This window comes from Engystomops pustulosus, chromosome 7 (genome assembly GCF_040894005.1).
Source record: "Engystomops pustulosus chromosome 7, aEngPut4.maternal, whole genome shotgun sequence".
Lineage (NCBI taxonomy): Eukaryota > Metazoa > Chordata > Amphibia > Anura > Leptodactylidae > Engystomops > Engystomops pustulosus.
Window position 1 is genome coordinate 183,147,623 of NC_092417.1, and position 18,956 is coordinate 183,166,578.

At 56.4% G+C, this 18,956-nt stretch overlaps 1 protein-coding gene across 12 annotated transcripts in view; it reads right to left on the bottom strand.

The window, feature by feature from the left end:
- SOX6 (SRY-box transcription factor 6) overlaps positions 1 to 18,956 on the bottom strand; it is a 522,737-nt gene that overhangs the window by 307,481 nt on the left and 196,300 nt on the right. For 11 of the 12 annotated variants that reach the window (XM_072119159.1, XM_072119157.1, XM_072119158.1 and 8 more), the window contains 2 exons: positions 11,858 to 12,098; positions 613 to 823 (listed from right to left, as the gene is read on the bottom strand). In XM_072119159.1, the coding sequence (XP_071975260.1) occupies positions 613 to 823; positions 11,858 to 12,098 (452 nt within the window). The remainder of the gene's footprint in view (positions 1 to 612; positions 824 to 11,857; positions 12,099 to 18,956) is intronic. The other variant, XM_072119160.1, reaches the window with a different exon arrangement.

Here is an 18,956-nt window from a genome sequence, read left to right on the forward strand (position 1 = left end):
GAATTGACTCAACAACAGAGGAAACCGGAGCAGCACTTTACAGCGCGGGGAGAGACGAGAATGTGAGCGCGGCGTGACATCGCAACGTGCCAACCCCAGCCCTGTACTGTGACAGCAGCATCTGGTCAGCATCACCCTCCCCGTATCATTGGTACAACTTTCCTGCGACAACTTTTTCTTTATTTCAGCAACAGAAAACTGCTAAACGCACAAAAAAAAACATTCAAGCAGAATCGGCGCCAAGATACGGAGCCGTGCCAGCGGCCAACATACTAATCCAGCTGTTGTTATCCGATCTGCGCTGCTCATAATGAAGGGTTAACTGTGTTTGCTATTATACAGCTGGTCCAATGCCGTAGCCATGCGTATCAGACCGACAGCCCGGCAAGCCACCAGGAGGACGCAGAAAGTTATAAAAAGACACCAAAATCACAAACAAACATCTCGAAACACGGCGTAGAGTGTGCACCCAGATACACCCGACCCTACAGCCACGCCAATGCAAGAGATAGCGTTCATCGCGGCCGTCGCCATAGTGACACGCTAAGAATTCGTGGCAATTAAGTACTTCTCAGCCTCTCCATATCCCACTCGCCTCTCCCCGGCACTCACCCTCCTGCTCCGTCCTTGTCATCTCTTCCAGTTTCTTTTGTTTCAGTGTATCCACCACATCGGCCAGGCTTCCTTTGCGCCGTTCTGGAGTCCCAAAATTAACACTGCTCATAAGATCGCTGCGGTCGCGAGCCCCTTCGTCAGGCTTGTGTGGTGAGGTAGATGTAGAGCGGAAGGAATAGAGGGAACGTAATTTATTGCTGTCCAGGTCCTGCAGAAAGAAACGTAGAAGGTCAAGAAAAGGCACAAACAATAAAAAACAATCATAAATAATAATAATAAATCCATAAACAGGAAAAAACTGTAACGGATCTCTCCAAGCACATGTCACTTCCTGTGTTCCTCCTACTTCCTGTTAGCCCGGCTCCTCAGGGGAGGGGCATTCTCCTCCGGTCTAGATCCCTCAGCAGAGGAGCCTCACATTACACGACTGGTCAGGATCACACAGTACAAAGGGAAGCAGGGACATGGAGATGTAAACGAGTCCCTGACATCCTGGGGGACCTTGATCTCAGCCACCAAGTCATTTACTTTCATCACCATCATCCCCCATCATCTACATCACCACTTTCTCCACCATTGCCATTACCAGCATCCCTCATCATCTCCAACACTATCATTGTTCTCATCAGCATAGCTATTACCATCATCACCCCCATCATCTTTATCATCATAATCATCATCCCTATCACCCCCATCATCTTTATCATCATAATCATCATCCCTATCATCCCCATCATCTTCAACACTATCATTGTTCTCATCAGCATCGCTATTACCACCATCACCCCCATCATCTTTATCATCATAATCATTATCCCTATCACCCCCATCATCTTCAGCACTATCATTGTTCTCATCATCCACCAGCATGGCCTCCATTTGCATCATCATCCTGCACACTATTATCACATTAGACCTTTACTACAATATTTCCAGTTTTTATGTCCCTATGACCTCAGCTGCTGCAGTGCCCCTTTCCACTCCCCGCGGGGGGCTGTGGGCACCATGCTGTATCCCCCTCTCAAGGGATTGTGGCCACTTGTAGGGAATGTAAGAGAAGTCATGCTAATCCTGAGACGTCGCCCAGAATACGATCCCTTGGAGCGCGGCGCAGAGGATCACATGACCACTCCAGTGCCAACAGCGGTAACAAGCCACCTCCATGAGTTCCAGGATTTGGGGGCTCTGGCAGCCCCTCAGCACAGTCCCCCCCGTTCCGTCTTTTCTCTATGGCTGTTTTGCTGTGGCAAGTGTTTTTTATGAGGACCCCAGAGGATGTTTGAGTGTTTGATGTAGAACACTATGCAAATCAGCCAACTTTGATCACTTACATACACTATCAATTAAGAAGGCAGACGGAAAAAAAGATGAAATTAAAAGCGTCTTCTGCTGCTAATAGTCATCTCTCTCCAAGAACTCCACCACCGCCACGATAACGAGCTGTTGTCTAATAGGACGCCTGCTTATTAACGCTGCCCTTTTTATTAGTGCTTTTATCCCAAAATATCAATGTTTGAAAGGAAACTCCGCATGCACAAGGGGACACTGTTTACTCTTGTCCCACTGACATCCATGTAACATCCGTCCTACACGAAGGGAATCACTGGTGGACGAGGAGCAGGGAAGGGGGCAAGGAAGAGACAAAGGCGAAGAGGGGGAGATGAAGACAAGGGAGAGAGGCGAAGAGGGGGAGAGAGAGAGGCGAAGAGGGGGAGAGAGAGAGAGGCGAAGAGGGGGAGAGAGAGGGGCAAAGAGGGGGAGAGAGAGGGGGGCGAAGAGGGGGAGAGAGAGAGGCGAAGAGGGGGAGAGAGAGGGCGGCGAAGAGGGGGAGAGAGAGGGGGGCGAAGAGGGGGAGAGAGAGAGGCGAAGAGGGGGAGAGAGAGGGCGGCGAAGAGGGGGAGAGAGAGAGGCGAAGAGGGGGAGAGAGAGGGGCGAAGAGGGGGAGAGAGAGAGGCGAAGAGGGGGAGAGAGAGGCGAAGAGGGGGAGAGAGAGAGAGGCGAAGAGGGGGAGAGAGAGGAGAAGAGGGGGAGAGAGAGGGGCGAAGAGGGGGAGAGAGAGGGGGGCGAAGAGGGGGAGAGAGAGAGGCGAAGAGGGGGAGAGAGAGGGCGGCGAAGAGGGGGAGAGAGAGGGGGGCGAAGAGGGGGAGAGAGAGGAGAAGAGGGGGAGAGAGAGGGGCGAAGAGGGGGAGAGAGAGGGGGGCGAAGAGGGGGAGAGAGAGAGGCGAAGAGGGGGAGAGAGAGAGGCGAAGAGGGGGAGAGAGAGAGAGGCGAAGAGGGGGAGAGAGAGGAGAAGAGGGGGAGAGAGAGGGGCGAAGAGGGGGAGAGAGAGGGGGGCGAAGAGGGGGAGAGAGAGAGAGGCGAAGAGGGGGAGAGAGAGAGGCGAAGAGGGGGAGAGAGAGAGGCGAAGAGGGGGAGAGAGAGAGGCGAAGAGGGGGAGAGAGAGAGGCGAAGAGGGGGAGAGAGAGAGGCGAAGAGGGGGAGAGAGAGAGGCGAAGAGGGGGAGAGAGAGAGGCGAAGAGGGGAGAGAGAGAGGCGAAGAGGGGGAGAGAGAGAGGCGAAGAGGGGGAGAGAGAGAGGCGAAGAGGGGGAGAGAGAGAGGCGAAGAGGGGGATAGAGAGGGGCGAAGAGGGGGAGAGAGAGGGGCGAAGAGGGGGAGAGAGAGAGGCGAAGAGGGGGAGAGAGAGAGGCGAAGAGGGGGAGAGAGAGGGGCGAAGAGGGGGAGAGAGAGGGGCGAAGAGGGGGAGAGAGAGGGGCGAAGAGGGGGAGAGAGAGGGGCGAAGAGGGGGAGAGAGAGAGGCGAAGAGGGGGAGAGAGAGAGGCGAAGAGGGGGAGAGAGAGGGGCGAAGAGGGGGAGAGAGAGAGGCGAAGAGGGGGAGAGAGAGGGGGGCGAAGAGGGGGAGAGAGAGGGGGGCGAAGAGGGGGAGAGAGAGGGGGGCGAAGAGGGGGAGAGAGAGGGGGGCGAAGAGGGGGAGAGAGAGGGGGGCGAAGAGGGGGAGAGAGAGGGGGGCGAAGAGGGGGAGAGAGAGGGGGGCGAAGAGGGGGAGAGAGAGGGGGGCGAAGAGGGGGAGAGAGAGGGGGGCGAAGAGGGGGAGAGAGAGGGGGGCGAAGAGGGGGAGAGAGAGGGGGGCGAAGAGGGGGAGAGAGAGGGGGGCGAAGAGGGGGAGAGAGAGGGGGGCGAAGAGGGGGAGAGAGAGGGGGGCGAAGAGGGGGAGAGAGAGGGGGGCGAAGAGGGGGAGAGAGAGGGGGGCGAAGAGGGGGAGAGAGAGGGGGGCGAAGAGGGGGAGAGAGAGAGGCGAAAAGGGGGAGAGAGAGAGGCGAAGAGGGGGAGAGAGAGGCGAAGAGGGGGAGAGAGAGGCGAAGAGGGGGAGAGAGAGAGGCGAAGAGGGGGAGAGAGAGAGGCGAAGAGGGGGAGAGAGAGAGGCGAAGAGGGGGAGAGAGAGAGGCGAAGAGGGGGAGAGAGAGAGGGGAAGAGGGGGAGAGAGAGAGGCGAAGAGGGGGAGAGAGAGAGGCGAAGAGGGGGAGAGAGAGAGGCGAAGAGGGGGAGAGAGAGGCGAAGAGGGGGAGAGAGAGAGGCGAAAAGGGGGAGAGAGAGGCGAAGAGGGGGAGAGAGAGAGGCGAAGAGGGGGAGAGAGAGAGGCGAAGAGGGGGAGAGAGAGGCGAAGAGGGGGAGAGAGAGAGGCGAAGAGGGGGAGAGAGAGGCGAAGAGGGGGAGAGAGAGAGGCGAAGAGGGGGAGAGAGAGAGGCGAAAAGGGGGAGAGAGAGGCGAAGAGGGGGAGAGAGAGAGGCGAAGAGGGGGAGAGAGAGAGGCGAAGAGGGGGAGAGAGAGGCGAAGAGGGGGAGAGAGAGAGGCGAAAAGGGGGAGAGAGAGGCGAAGAGGGGGAGAGAGAGAGGCGAAGAGGGGGAGAGAGAGAGGCGAAAAGGGGGAGAGAGAGGCGAAGAGGGGGAGAGAGAGGCGAAGAGGGGGAGAGAGAGAGGCGAAGAGGGGGAGAGAGAGGCGAAGAGGGGGAGAGAGAGGCGAAGAGGGGGAGAGGCGAAGAGGGGGAGAGAGAGGGGCGAAGAGGGGGAGAGAGAGGGGGGCGAAGAGGGGGAGAGAGAGGGGGGCGAAGAGGGGGAGAGAGAGGGGGGCGAAGAGGGGGAGAGAGAGGGGGGCGAAGAGGGGGAGAGAGAGAGGCGAAAAGGGGGAGAGAGAGGCGAAGAGGGGGAGAGAGAGAGGCGAAGAGGGGGAGAGAGAGAGGCGAAGAGGGGGAGAGAGAGGCGAAGAGGGGGAGAGAGAGGCGAAGAGGGGGAGAGAGAGGCGAAGAGGGGGAGAGAGAGAGGCGAAGAGGGGGAGAGAGAGAGGCGAAGAGGGGGAGAGAGAGAGGCGAAGAGGGGGAGAGAGAGAGGGGAAGAGGGGGAGAGAGAGAGGCGAAGAGGGGGAGAGAGAGAGGCGAAGAGGGGGAGAGAGAGAGGCGAAGAGGGGGAGAGAGAGAGGCGAAGAGGGGGAGAGAGAGAGGCGAAGAGGGGGAGAGAGAGAGGCGAAGAGGGGGAGAGAGAGAGGCGAAGAGGGGGAGAGAGAGAGGCGAAGAGGGGGAGAGAGAGAGGCGAAGAGGGGGAGAGAGAGAGGCGAAGAGGGGGATAGAGAGGGGCGAAGAGGGGGAGAGAGAGGGGCGAAGAGGGGGAGAGAGAGAGGCGAAGAGGGGAGAGAGAGGGGCGAAGAGGGGGAGAGAGAGGGGCGAAGAGGGGGAGAGAGAGGGGCGAAGAGGGGGAGAGAGAGGGGCGAAGAGGGGGAGAGAGAGAGGCGAAGAGGGGGAGAGAGAGAGGCGAAGAGGGAGAGAGAGAGGCGAAGAGGGGGAGAGAGAGGGGCGAAGAGGGGGAGAGAGCGGGGCGAAGAGGGGGAGAGAGAGAGGCGAAGAGGGGGAGAGAGAGAGGCAAAGAGGGGGAGAGAGAGAGGCGAAGAGGGGGAGAGAGAGAGGCGAAGAGGGGGAGAGAGAGAGGCGAAGAGGGGGAGAGAGAGAGGCGAAGAGGGGGAGAGAGAGAGGCGAAGAGGGGGAGAGAGAGAGGCGAAGAGGGGGAGAGAGAGAGGCGAAGAGGGGGAGAGAGAGAGGCGAAGAGGGGGAGAGAGAGAGGCGAAGAGGGGGAGAGAGAGAGGCGAAGAGGGGGAGAGAGAGAGGCGAAGAGGGGGAGAGAGAGAGGCGAAGAGGGGGATAGAGAGGGGCGAAGAGGGGGAGAGAGAGGGGCGAAGAGGGGGAGAGAGAGAGGCGAAGAGGGGGAGAGAGAGGGGCGAAGAGGGGGAGAGAGAGGGGCGAAGAGGGGGAGAGAGAGGGGCGAAGAGGGGGAGAGAGAGGGGCGAAGAGGGGGAGAGAGAGAGGCGAAGAGGGAGAGAGAGAGGCGAAGAGGGGGAGAGAGAGGGGCGAAGAGGGGGAGAGAGCGGGGCGAAGAGGGGGAGAGAGAGGGGCGAAGAGGGGGAGAGAGAGGGGCGAAGAGGGGGAGAGAGAGGGGCGAAGAGGGGGAGAGAGAGGGGCGAAGAGGGGGAGAAAGAGAGAGGCAAAGAGGGGGAGAGAGAGAGGCGAAGAGGGGGAGAGAGAGGCGAAGAGGGGGAGAGAGAGGCGAAGAGGGGGAGAGACAAAGAGGGAAAGACATTAAGCGTGAGGCACAGAAGAAAGGGAGACGAAGAGGAAAGGGAGACGAAGAGGGAAGGGAGACGAAGAGGGAAGGGAAACGAAGAGGGAAGGGAAACGAAGAGGGAAGGGAGACGAAGAGGGAAGGGAGACGAAGAGGGAAGGGAGACGAAGAGGGAAGGGAGACGAAGAGGGAAGGGAGACGAAGAGGGAAGGGAGACGAAGAGGGAAGGGAGACGAAGAGGGAGGGAGACGAAGAGGGGAGGGAGACACAGAAGAGAGGGAGACACAAAAGAGAGGGAGGCGAAGGAGGGAGACATAGTGCATAAAGGCAGTAGTGGGAGGGAGACCGAGTGCAAAGGCAAACGAGAGGTAAGTGAGGCACAGAGGCACAACAAAGGGAAAACGGGCACAGAGGCACAGGTGAGGAAGAAAGATGAGGCAAAGGAAAGGGAGATGAGACACAGAGGAACAGGAGGAGGGAGACTAGACACAGAAGAGGTTCAGGAGAGAGATAAAACGCAGAGGAGCAGGAGAGGGAAGGAGACGAGGCACAGAAGCACAGGAAAGGGATAAGACACAGAGGTGTAGGAGAAAGAAGAGGACAAGGTGCTGAGGCCCAGCAGAGGGTGTGAGATAAGTCGCAGGAGAGAAGGGGGACAACGCACAGAGGTGCAGGAGAGGGAGGAGGATATGGCATAAAATCAAAAGAGAGGGAGAAAAGTAAGGCGCAGAAGAGGAGGAGGACAAGGCTCAGAGGCGCAGGAGAGAGAAGGACAAAGTGCAGAGGCACAGCAGAGGTGCAGGAGAGGGAGGAGGACAAGAAACAGGCGAAAGAGAAGGAGAGGGATAAGGGGCAAAGACGCAGGAGTGGTGGACAGAGCACAGAAGTGCAGAAAAAAAATGGGGTGCAGAGGAGCAGAAGAGAAAGGGGGAAGAAGAACAGAGGATATACAGGCAGGGGCGGGGCTGTGACTACCTCTCACACAGGATATACAGGCAGGGGGCGGGGCTGTGACTACCTCTCACACAGGATATACAGGCAGGGGGCGGGGCTGTGACTACCTCTCACACAGGATATACAGGCAGGGGGCGGGGCTGTGACTACCTCTCACACAGGATATACAGGCAGGGGGTGGGGCTGTGACTACCTCTCACACAGGATATACAGGCAGGGGGCGGGGCTGTGACTACCTCTCACACAGGATATACAGGCAGGGGGTGGGGCTGTGACTACCTCTCACACAGGATATACAGGCAGGGGGCGGGGCTGTGACTACCTCTCACACAGGATATACAGGCAGGGGACGGGGCTGTGACTACCATCACACAGGATATACAGGCAGGGGGCGGGGCTGTGACTACCTCTTACAGGATATACAGGCAGGGGGCGGGGCAGTGACTACCTCTCACACAGGATATACAGGCAGGGGGCGGGGCAGTGACTACCTCTCACACAGGATATACAGGCAGGGGGCGGGGCAGTGACTACCTCTCACACAGGATATAAAGGCAGGGGGCGGGGCTGTGACTACCTCTCACACAGGATATACAGGCAGGGGGCGGGGCTGTGACTACCTCTCACACAGGATATACAGGCAGGGGCGGGGCTGTGACTACCTCACACAGGATATACAGGCAGGGGGCGGGGCTGTGACTACCTCTCACACAGGATATACAGGCAGGGGGCGGGGCAGTGACTACCTCTCACACAGGATATACAGGCAGGGGGCGGGGCAGTGACTACCTCTCACACAGGATATACAGGCAGGGGGCGGGGCTGTGACTACCTCTCACACAGGATATACAGGCAGGGGGCGGGGCTGTGACTACCTCTCACACAGGATATACGGGGGCGGGGCTGTGACTACCTCTCACACAGGATATACGGGGGCGGGGCTCTGACTACCTCTCACACTGGATATACAGGCAGGGGCGGGCTGTGACTACCTCTCACACAGGATATACAGGCAGGGGGCGGGGCTGTGACTACCTCACACAGGATATACAGGCAGGGGGCGGGGCTGTGACTACCTCTCACACAGGATATACAGGCAGGGGGCGGGGCTGTGACTACCTCTCACACAGGATATACAGGAAGGGGGCGGGGCTGTGACTACCTCTCACACAGGATATACAGGCAGGGGGCGGGGCTGTGACTACCTCTCACACAGGATATACGGGGGCGGGGCTGTGACTACCTCTCACACAGGATATACGGGGGCGGGGCTGTGACTACCTCTCACACTGGATATACGGGGGCGGGGCTGTGACTACCTCTCACACAGGATATACGGGGGCGGGGCTGTGACTACCTCTCACACTGGATATACAGGCTGAACATGAGTTCCTGTAGTATTGGGTTTGTGGATCTCATGCCATTATAATGATTTTCATTATAATATATTGGAAGTCTTATTACAGACACATAACAGCTCCTCCCACCACTAATCCATGTGACTGGTGTATGAAGCTAAGCATCTGGGTGAGGAGCAGAAGGGGTTAATAATTACAGGATTACTTTTTTATTTGTCCATATAAAATTAAAAAACAGAAGATAAAAATGAGGCAGAGAAGGACCTGGCATGGCCCCAGGAAGGATTATCAGGCGGCAACAGCTATCGACGCGTGACCTGGCGGGGGAGCGGTGACTAGTGATGAGACCGCACCCTCACCCCGAGGCGGACCCCAGGAACCTGCCAATCACACAACTGGCCAAAACCAAAACTTTTTGAATGAGTTTTTGTCACTTCTCCCCATTTCTATTTTCTGTCATTAAAAGAGAAATTTTAGACACAAAATCATCCAGAATCCAAAGGAGATGAAGCCCCCGGGAAAGAATGGGGCACCCATAGAGAAGATGAAGTCCTGGGGTAGAGATGGAGCCCCCAGGATAGAGATGAAGCCCCCGAGATAGAGATGGAGCCCCTGGGATAGAGATGGAGCCCCCGGGAGGGAATGGGGCACCCAGGGAGAAGATGAGGCCCCCAGGGAGAAGAAGCAGCCCCCGGGAGGGAATGGGGCACCCAGGGAGAAGATGAGGCCCCCAGGGAGAAGAAGCAGCCCCCGGGAGGGAATGGGGCACCCAGGGAGAAGATGAGGCCCCCAGGGAGAAGAAGCAGCCCCCGGGAGGGAATGGGGCACCCAGGGAGAAGATGAGGCCCCCAGGGAGAAGAAGCCCCCGGGAGGGAATGGGGCACCCAGGGAGAAGATGAGGCCCCCAGGGAGAAGAAGCCCCCGGGAGGGAATGGGGCACCCAGGGAGAAGATGAGGCCCCCAGGGAGAAGAAGCAGCCCCCGGGAGGGAATGGGGCACCCAGGGAGAAGATGAGGCCCCCAGGGAGAAGAAGCAGCCCCCGGGAGGGAATGGGGCACCCAGGGAGAAGATGAGGCCCCCAGGGAGAAGAAGCCCCCGGGAGGGAATGGAGCACCCAGGGAGGAGATGAGGTCCTGGGGAGGAGATGAAGCCCCCAGGAAGCGGAGGGGGCACCCAGGGAGAAGATGAGGCCCTGGGGTAGAGATGAAGCCCCTGGGAGGGGATGGGTCACCAATGGAGAAGATGAGGCCCTGGGGTTGAGATGAAGCCCCCGGGAAGGAGAGAAGACCACCAGGAGGAAGATGAATCCCATGGGGAAAAGATGAAGTCCACGGGGAAGAGATGGAGCCCCAGGAAGGAGATGACAACCCCGGGATAGAGAAGAAGCCCCCGGGATAGAGATGAAGCCCCCGGGATAGAGATGAAGCCCCCGGGATAGAGATGGAGCCCCCGGGATAGAGATGGAGCCCCCGGGATAGAGAAGAAACCCCCGGGATAGAGATGAAGCCCCCAGGAAGCGGAGGGGGCACCCAGGGAGAAGATGAGGCCCTGGGGTAGAGATGAAGCCCCTGGGAGGGGATGGGTCACCAATGGAGAAGATGAGGCCCTGGGGTTGAGATGAAGCCCCCGGGAAGGAGAGAAGACCCCCAGGAGGAAGATGAATCCCATGGGGAAAAGATGAAGTCCACGGGGAAGAGATGGAGCCCCAGGAAGGAGATGACGCCCCCGGGATAGAGAAGAAGCCCCCGGGATAGAGAAGAAGCCCCCGGGATAGAGATGAAGCCCCCGGGATAGAGATGGAGCCCCCGGGATAGAGATGGAGCCCCCGGGATAGAGATGGAGCCCCCGGGATAGAGATGGAGCCCCCGGGATAGAGATGGAGCCCCCGGGATAGAGATGGAGCCCCCGGGATAGAGATGGAGCCCCCGGGATAGAGATGGAGCCCCCGGGATAGAGAAGAAACCCCCGGGATAGAGATGAAGCCCCCAGGAAGCGGAGGGGGCACCCAGGGAGAAGATGAGGCCCTGGGGTAGAGATGAAGCCCCCGGGAAGGAGAGAAGACCCCCAGGAGGAAGATGAATCCCATGGGGAAAAGATGAAGTCCACGGGGAAGAGATGGAGCCCCAGGAAGGAGATCACGCCCCCGGGATAGAGAAGAAGCCCCCGGGATAGAAAAGAAGCCCCCGGGATAGAGATGAAGCCCCCGGGATAGAGATGGAGCCCCCGGGATAGAAATGGAGCCCCCGGGATAGAGATGGAGCCCCCGGGATAGAGATGGAGCCCCCGGGATAGAGATGGAGCCCCCGGGATAGAGATGAAGTTCACGGGGAAGAGATGAAGCCTTCGAGGAGGAGATGGAGGCCCCAGGAAGGAGAGGAAGCCCCCATGATGGAGTTGAAGCCCCCAGGATACAAAGAAAGCCCCCAGGATAGAGAGGGAGCCCCCGGGATAGAGATGGAGCTCCCGGGATGGAGCTCCCGGGAAGGAGATGAAGCCCCTGCGATAGAGATGAGGCCCCCGGGTTAGAGATGGAGCCCCCGGGAAGGAGTTGGAGCCCCCGGGACGGAGATGGAGCCCCTAGGATGGAGATGGAGCCCCTGGGATGAGATGGAGTCCCGCTGTGGAGTCATGTAAGGGAGGAGGGAATTAATGCTCCATAAATGTGCACAGCTGGGAGAGGGGCGGATTGCAGGAACATCTGAACCATTCCATATCTATTCATCGATCCATCTTACATGTAACGATGACTTGTTCTCCTCCGGGAGGTGACACCATGTGACAGGTGACATTTAGCAGGTGGTGTCAGACATGATGTGAGGCCGGGACCCTCGTATTTCCTATTGATTGAATGATGGACGGGAGGAGTCTCCTCCATCTTGTTATCAATCAGCGCTGTCCACCAGACGATGATTTATACCGAGGCTGCGGCGGCGATGACCTCATCGTATGACTTCACTTTCCAGAGTGTGAATACTTATCAGGATGGAGCCGGCACATGACTGCACCCGGGCACACGGCATACAAAGCTACAGTGGCCCCTCGGTTTTTGGGGAATTTTTTGGGCTTTCCTGCAGATTTCCTTATTACATGAAGAGCTTGGACTTTACTGAATTTAGAGAAAAAGTCTCCAAAAGTTACAATCAACTCTAAGCGAATTCCTGGACAGCGGCAGCCGCAGATCTGCGCCAAGGTCCGTCACTTTATGGCAACTTTCACATCTGGATTCAGGTGATAACTCAGGAAACTACGGACTTTCTCCAGCGTCTGCTACATCCTCACTGCCCCCTGGACCTGCAGGACACACAGCGCCCCTAGTGGCCAGGACTCACCGTTCTCTGCTGCGAGGACATCATGTTGTCCCAGTCAGGGTCGTTCTGCATGTTATTAACAAGTGACGTTAACTCCTCGGGGTGAGGTTTGTGTAGGAGAGTGTGGAGGGGCAGGTGTCCACCGAGGTGCTGGTCATCCAAGTCCTCCTTGTCCCGTGATGAGAGGTCTCCTCCGGACAGCTCCTCCTCTCCATCCGCCTTACAGGTAAATGGAGAGGTGGCCGGTTTGGACGACATCCTTCTGTAACGTAACAATACAAGGAAGGGGTTAGACCAACACAACCTAACCTGAGAGGCAGTCACAGCCCCGCCCCCTGCCTGTCTATCCTGTGTGAGAGGTAGTCACAGCCCCGCCCCCTGCCTGTCTATCCTGTGTGAGAGGTAGTCACAGCCCCGCCCCCTGCCTGTATATCCTGTGTGAGAGGCAGTCACAGCCCCGCCCCCAGCCTGTATATCCTGTGTGATGGTAGTCACAGCCCCGCCCCCTGCCTGTATATCCTGTGTGAGAGGTAGTCACAGCCCCGCCCCCTGCCTGTATATCCTGTGTGATGCCCCGCCCCCTGCCTGTATATCCTGTGTGAGAGGTAGTCACAGCCCCTCCCCCTGCCTGTATATCCTGTGTGAGGTAGTCACAGCCCCGCCCCCTGCCTGTATATCCTGTGTGAGAGGTAGTCACAGCCCCGCCCCCTGCCTGTATATCCTGTGTGAGAGGTAGTCAAAGCCCCGCCCCCTGCCTGTATATCCTGTGTGAGAGATAGTCACAGCCCCGCCCCCCGCCTGTATATCCTGTGTGAGAGGTAGTCAGAGCCCCGCCCCCCGCCTGTATATCCTGTGTGAGAGGTAGTCACAGCCCCGCCCCCTGCCTGTATATCCTGTGTGAGGGGTAGTCACAGCCCCGCCCCCTGCCTGTATATCCTGTGTGAGAGGTAGTCACAGCCCCGCCCCCTGCCTGTATATCCTGTGTGATGCCCCGCCCCCTGCCTGTATATCCTGTGTGATGGTAGTCACAGCCCCGCCCCTCGCCTGTATATCCTGTATGAGAGGTAGTCACAGCCCCGCCCCCTGCCTGTATATCCTGTGTGAGAGGTAGTCACAGCCCCGCCCCCTGCCTGTATATCCTGTGTGAGAGGTAGTCACAGCCCCGCCCCCCACCTGTATATCCTGTGTGAGAGGTAGTCACAGCCCCACCCCCTGCCTGTTTATCCTGTGTGAGAGGTAGTCACAGCCCCGCCCCCCACCTGTATATCCTGTGTGAGAGGTAGTCACAGCCCCGCCCCCTGCCTGTATATCCTGAGTGATGCCCCGCCCCCTGCCTGTATATCCTGTGTGAGAGGTGGTCACAGCCCCGCCCCCTGCCTGTATATCCTGTGTGAGAGGTAGTCACAGCCCCGCCCCCCGCCTGTATATCCTGTGTGATAGGTAGTCACAGCCCCGCCCCCTGCCTGTATATCCTGTGTGAGAGGTAGTCACAGCCCCGCCCCCTTCCTGTATATCCTGTGTGTGAGAGGTAGTCACTGCCCCGCCCCCTGCCTCTATATCCTGTGTGAGAGGTAGTCACAGCCCCGCCCCCTGCCTGTATATCCTGTGTGAGAGGTAGTCACTGCCCCGCCCCCTGCCTCTATATCCTGTGTGAGAGGTAGTCACAGCCCCGCCCCCTGATGCAGTGGACACACCTCTCCTCCTCGCGCTCTTATTTTTAGGATATGAGGTACAGAAAACTATCAAAGCTTTTTCACATCAGTAAATGGCGTCTAATTTCTTTATTTTTTTGTCTCGCGTCTTCAATTAATAATAATTTGTTGGTTTGAAAAAAAATCAAACCCTGCGCTCAATAATTTATCTCATTTTCCTGCATGATTCCCCTTCCACATCAATGCGCTCGGCGCGTATCCGGAGCGCCAGGGGACGCCATAAAAGCGGATTTGGTCTTATTTTATTGATTACACGGAGCAGTCGCTGCATTAATAACAGAAGCCACAAAATAAGAGAAACACGTTAAAATTTAAAGCGTCTTCTGAGCTGCGCAAATGTTTTATTTAATGGCTGGAAACTCATTAGGAAAATTACACTTAATAAATTAATACATCTATAGATAAAGCTCCAAGCTCTGCACACACCCAAAGCTGCAAGACAACCCACAGACTGGGGAAAACCTGAGTAATAATATCACCGCTACCTGTCCCCTCCTCCTGTATAATATCACCGCTACCTGTCCCCTCCTCCTGTATAATATCACCGCTACCTGTCCCCTCCTCCTGTATAATATCACCGCTACCTGTCCCCTCCTCCTGTATAATATCACCGCTACCTGTCCCCTCCTCCTGTATAACATCACCGCTACCTGTCCCCTCCTCCTGTATAATATCACCGCCGCCTGTCCCCTCCTCCTGTATAATATCACCGCTACCTGTCCCCTCCTCCTGTATAATATCACCGCTACCTGTCCCCTCCTCCTGTATAATATCACCGCTACTTGTCCCCTCCTCCTGTATAATATCACCGCTACCTGTCCTCTCCTCCTGTATAATATCACTGCTACCTGTCCACTCCTCCTGTATAATATCACCGCTACCTGTCCCCTCTTCCTGTATAATATCACCGCTACCTGTCCCCTCCTCCTGTATAATATCACCGCTACCTGTCCCCTCCTCCTGTATAATATCACCGCTACCTGTCCCCTCCTCCTGTATAATATCACCGCTACCTGCCCCCTCCTCCTGTATAATATCACCGCTACCTGTCCCCTCCTCCTGTATAATATCACCGCTACCTGTCCCCTCCTCCTGTGTAACATCACTGCTGCCTGTGCCCTGCTCCTGTATAATATCACCGCTACCTGTCCCCTCCTCCTGTATAATATCACCGCTACCTGTCCCCTCCTCCTGTATAATATCACCGCTACCTGTCCCCTCCTCCTGTATAATATCACCGCTACCTGTCCCCTCCTCCTGTATAATATCACCGCTACCTGTCCCCTGCTCCTGTATAATATCACTGCTACCTGTCCCCTCCTCCTGTATAATATCACCGCTACCTGTCCCCTCCTCCTGTATAATATCACCGCTACCTGTCCCCTCCTCCTGTTTAATATCACCGCCGCCTGTCCCCTCCTCCTGTATAATATCACCGCCGCCTGTCCCCTCCTCCTGTATAATATCACTGCTACCTGTCCCCTCTTTCTGTATAATATCACCGCTACCTGTCCCCTCCTCCTGTATAATATCACCGCTACCTGTCCCCTCCTCCTGTATAATATCACCGCTACCTGTCCCCTCCTCCTGTATAATATCACCGCTACCTGTCCCCTCCTCCTGTATAATATCACCGCTACCTGTCCCCTGCTCCTGTATAATATCACCGCTACCTGTCCCCTCCTCCTGTATAATATCACCGCTACCTGTCCCCTCCTCCTGTATAATATCACCGCTACCTGTCCCCTCCTCCTGTATAATATCACCGCTACCTGTCCCCTGCACCTGTATAATATCACTGCTGTCTGTCCCCTCCTCCTGTATAATATCACTGCTACCTGTCCCCTGCTCCTGTATAATATCACCGCTACCTGTCCCCTGCACCTGTATAATATCACCGCTACCTGTCCCCTCCTCCTGTATAATATCACCGCTACCTGTCCCCTGCACCTGTATAATATCACTGCTGTCTGTCCCCTCCTCCTGTATAATATCACTGCTACCTGTCCCCTCCTCCTGTATAATATCACCGCTACCTGTCCCCTGCACCTGTATAATATCACCGCTACCTGTCCCCTCCTCCTGTATAATATCACCGCTACCTGTCCCCTCCTCCTGTATAATATCACCGCTACCTGTCCCCTCCTCCTGTATAATATCACCGCTACCTGTCCCCTCCTCCTGTATAATATCACCGCTACCTGTCCCCTGCTCCTGTATAATATCACCGCTACCTGTCCCCTCCTCCTGTATAATATCACCGCTACCTGTCCCCTCCTCCTGTATAATATCACCGCTACCTGTCCCCTCCTCCTGTATAATATCACCGCTACCTGTCCCCTCCTCCTGTATAATATCACCGCTACCTGTCCCCTCCTCCTGTATAACATCACCGCTACCTGTCCCCTCCTCCTGTATAATATCACCGCTACCTGTCCCCTCCTCCTGTATAATATCACCGCCACCTGTCCCCTCCTCCTGTATAATATCACCGCCGCCTGTCCCCTCCTCCTGTATAATATCACCGCCGCCTGTCCCCTCCTCCTGTATAATATCACCGCTACCTGTCCCCTCCTCCTGTATAATATCACTGCTAACTGTCCCCTCCTCCTGTATAACATCACTGCTACCTGTCCCCTCCTCCTGTATAACATCACCGCTACCTGTCCCCTCCTCCTGTATAACATCACCGCTACCTGTCCCCTCCTCCTGTATAATATCACCGCTATCTGTCCCCTCCTCCTGTATAATATCACCGCTACCTGTCCCCTCCTCCTGTATAATATCACCGCTACCTTTCCCCTCCTCCTGTATAACATCACCGCTACCTGTCCCCTCCTCCTGTATAATATCACCGCTATCTGTCCCCTCCTCCTGTATAATATCACCGCTACCTGTCCCCTCCTCCTGTATAATATCACCGCTACCTTTCCCCTCCTCCTGTATAATATCACCGCTACCTTTCCCCTCCTCCTGTATAATATCACCGCTACCTTTCCCCTCCTCCTGTATAATATCACCGCTACCTTTCCCCTCCTCCTGTATAATATCACCGCTACCTGTCCCCTCCTCCTGTATAATATCACTGCTACCTGTCCCCTCCTCCTGTATAATATCACTGCTACCTGTCCCCTCCTCCTGTATAACATCACCGCTACCTGTCCCCGCCTCCTGTATAACATCACCGCTACCTGTCCCCTCCTCCTGTATAATATCACCGCTACCTTTCCCCTCCTCCTGTATAATATCACCGCTACCTGTCCCCTCCTCCTGTATAATATCACCGCTATCTGTCCCCTCCTCCTGTATAATATCACCGCTACCTGTCCCCTCCTCCTGTATAATATCACCGCTACCTTTCCCCTCCTCCTGTATAATATCACCGCTACCTTTCCCCTCCTCCTGTATAATATCACCGCTACCTTTCCCCTCCTCCTGTATAATATCACCGCTACCTTTCCCCTCCTCCTGTATAATATCACCGCTACCTGTCCCCTCCTCCTGTATTATATCACTGCTACCTGTCCCCTCCTCCTGTATTATATCACTGCTACCTGTCCCCTCCTCCTATATAATATCACCGCTACCTGTCACCTCCTCCTGTATAATATCACCGCTACCTGTCCCCTCCTCCTGTATAATATCACCGCTGCCTGTCACCTCCTCCTGTATAATATCACCGCTACCTGTCCCCTCCTCCTGTATAATATCACCGCTACCTGTCCCCTCCTCCTGTATAATATCACCGCTACCTGTCCCCTGCTCCTGTATAATATCACTGCTACCTGTCCCCTCCTCCTGTATAATATCACCGCTACCTGTCCCCTCCTCCTGTATAATATCACCGCTACCTGTCCCCTCCTCCTGTATAATATCACCGCTACCTGTCCCCTCCTCCTGTATAATATCACCGCTACCTGTCCCCTCCTCCTCCTGTATAATATCACTGCTACCTGTCCCCTCCTCCTGTATAACATCACCGCTACCTGTCCCCTCCTCCTGTATAATATCACCGCTACCTGTCCCCTCCTCCTGTATAATATCACCGCTGTCTTTCCCCTCCTCCTGTATAATATCACTGCTGTCTGTCCCCTCCTCCTGTATAATATCACTGCTACCTGTCCCCTCCTCCTGTATAATATCACTGCTACCTGTCCCCTCCTTCTGTATAATATCACTGCTACCTGTCCCCTCTTTCTGTATAATATCACCGCTACCTGTCCCCTCCTCCTGTATAATATCACCGCTACCTGTCCCCTCCTCCTGTATAATATCACCGCTACCTGTCCCCTCCTCCTGTATAACATCACTGCTACCTGTCCCCTCTTTCTGTATAATATCACCGCTACCTGTCCCCTCCTCCTGTATAATATCACCGCTACCTGTCCCCTCCTCCTGTATAATATCACCGCTACCTGTCCCCTCCTCCTGTATAATATCACCGCTACCTGTCCCCTGCACCTGTATAATATCACCGCTACCTCTCCCCTCCTCCTGTATAATATCACTGCTACCTGTCCCCTCCTCCTGTATAATATCACTGCTACCTGTCCCCTCCTCCTGTATAATATCACTGCTACCCGTTGGATGCAATGGTGTGGGGGTCTATGCTTGTGACACTGTTGGGTGTGATGGTGTGGGGGGCTGTGCTGGTGACACTGTTGGGTGTGATGGTGTGGGGGGGCTGTGCTGGTGACACTGTTGGGTGTGATGGTGTGGGGGGCTGTGCTGGTGACACTGTTGGGTGTGATGGTGTGGAGGGCTGTGCTGGTGACACTGTTGGGTGTGATGGTGTGGGGGGGGGGCTGTGCTGGTGACACTGTTGGGTGTGATGGTGTGGGGGGGCTGTGCTGGTGACACTGTTGGGTGTGATGGTGTGGGGGACTGTGCTGGTGACACTGTTGGGTGTGATGGTATAGGGGGCAGTGCTGGTGACACTGTTGGGTGTGATGGTGCGGGGGGTTGTGCTGGTGACACTGTTGGGTGTGATGGTGTGGGGGACTGTGCTGGTGACACTGTTGGGTGTGATGGTGTGGGGGGGCTGTGCTGGTGACACTGTTGGGTGTGATGGTGTGGAGGGCTGTGCTGGTGACACTGTTGGGTGTGATGGTGTGGGGGGCTGTGCTGGTGACACTGTTGGGTGTGATGGTGAGGGGGGCTGTGCTGGTGACACTGTTTGGTGTGATGGTGTGGGGGGGCTGTGCTGGTGACACTGTTGGGTGTGATGGTGCGGGGGGTTGTGCTGGTGACACTGTTGGGTGTGATGGTGTGTGGGGGGCTGTGCTGGTGACACTGTTGGGTGTGATGGTGTGAGGGGCTTTGCTGGTGACACTGTTGGGTGTGATGGTGTGGAGGGCTGTGCTGGGGACACTGGTGTGATGGTGTGGGGGGCTGTGCTGGTGACACTG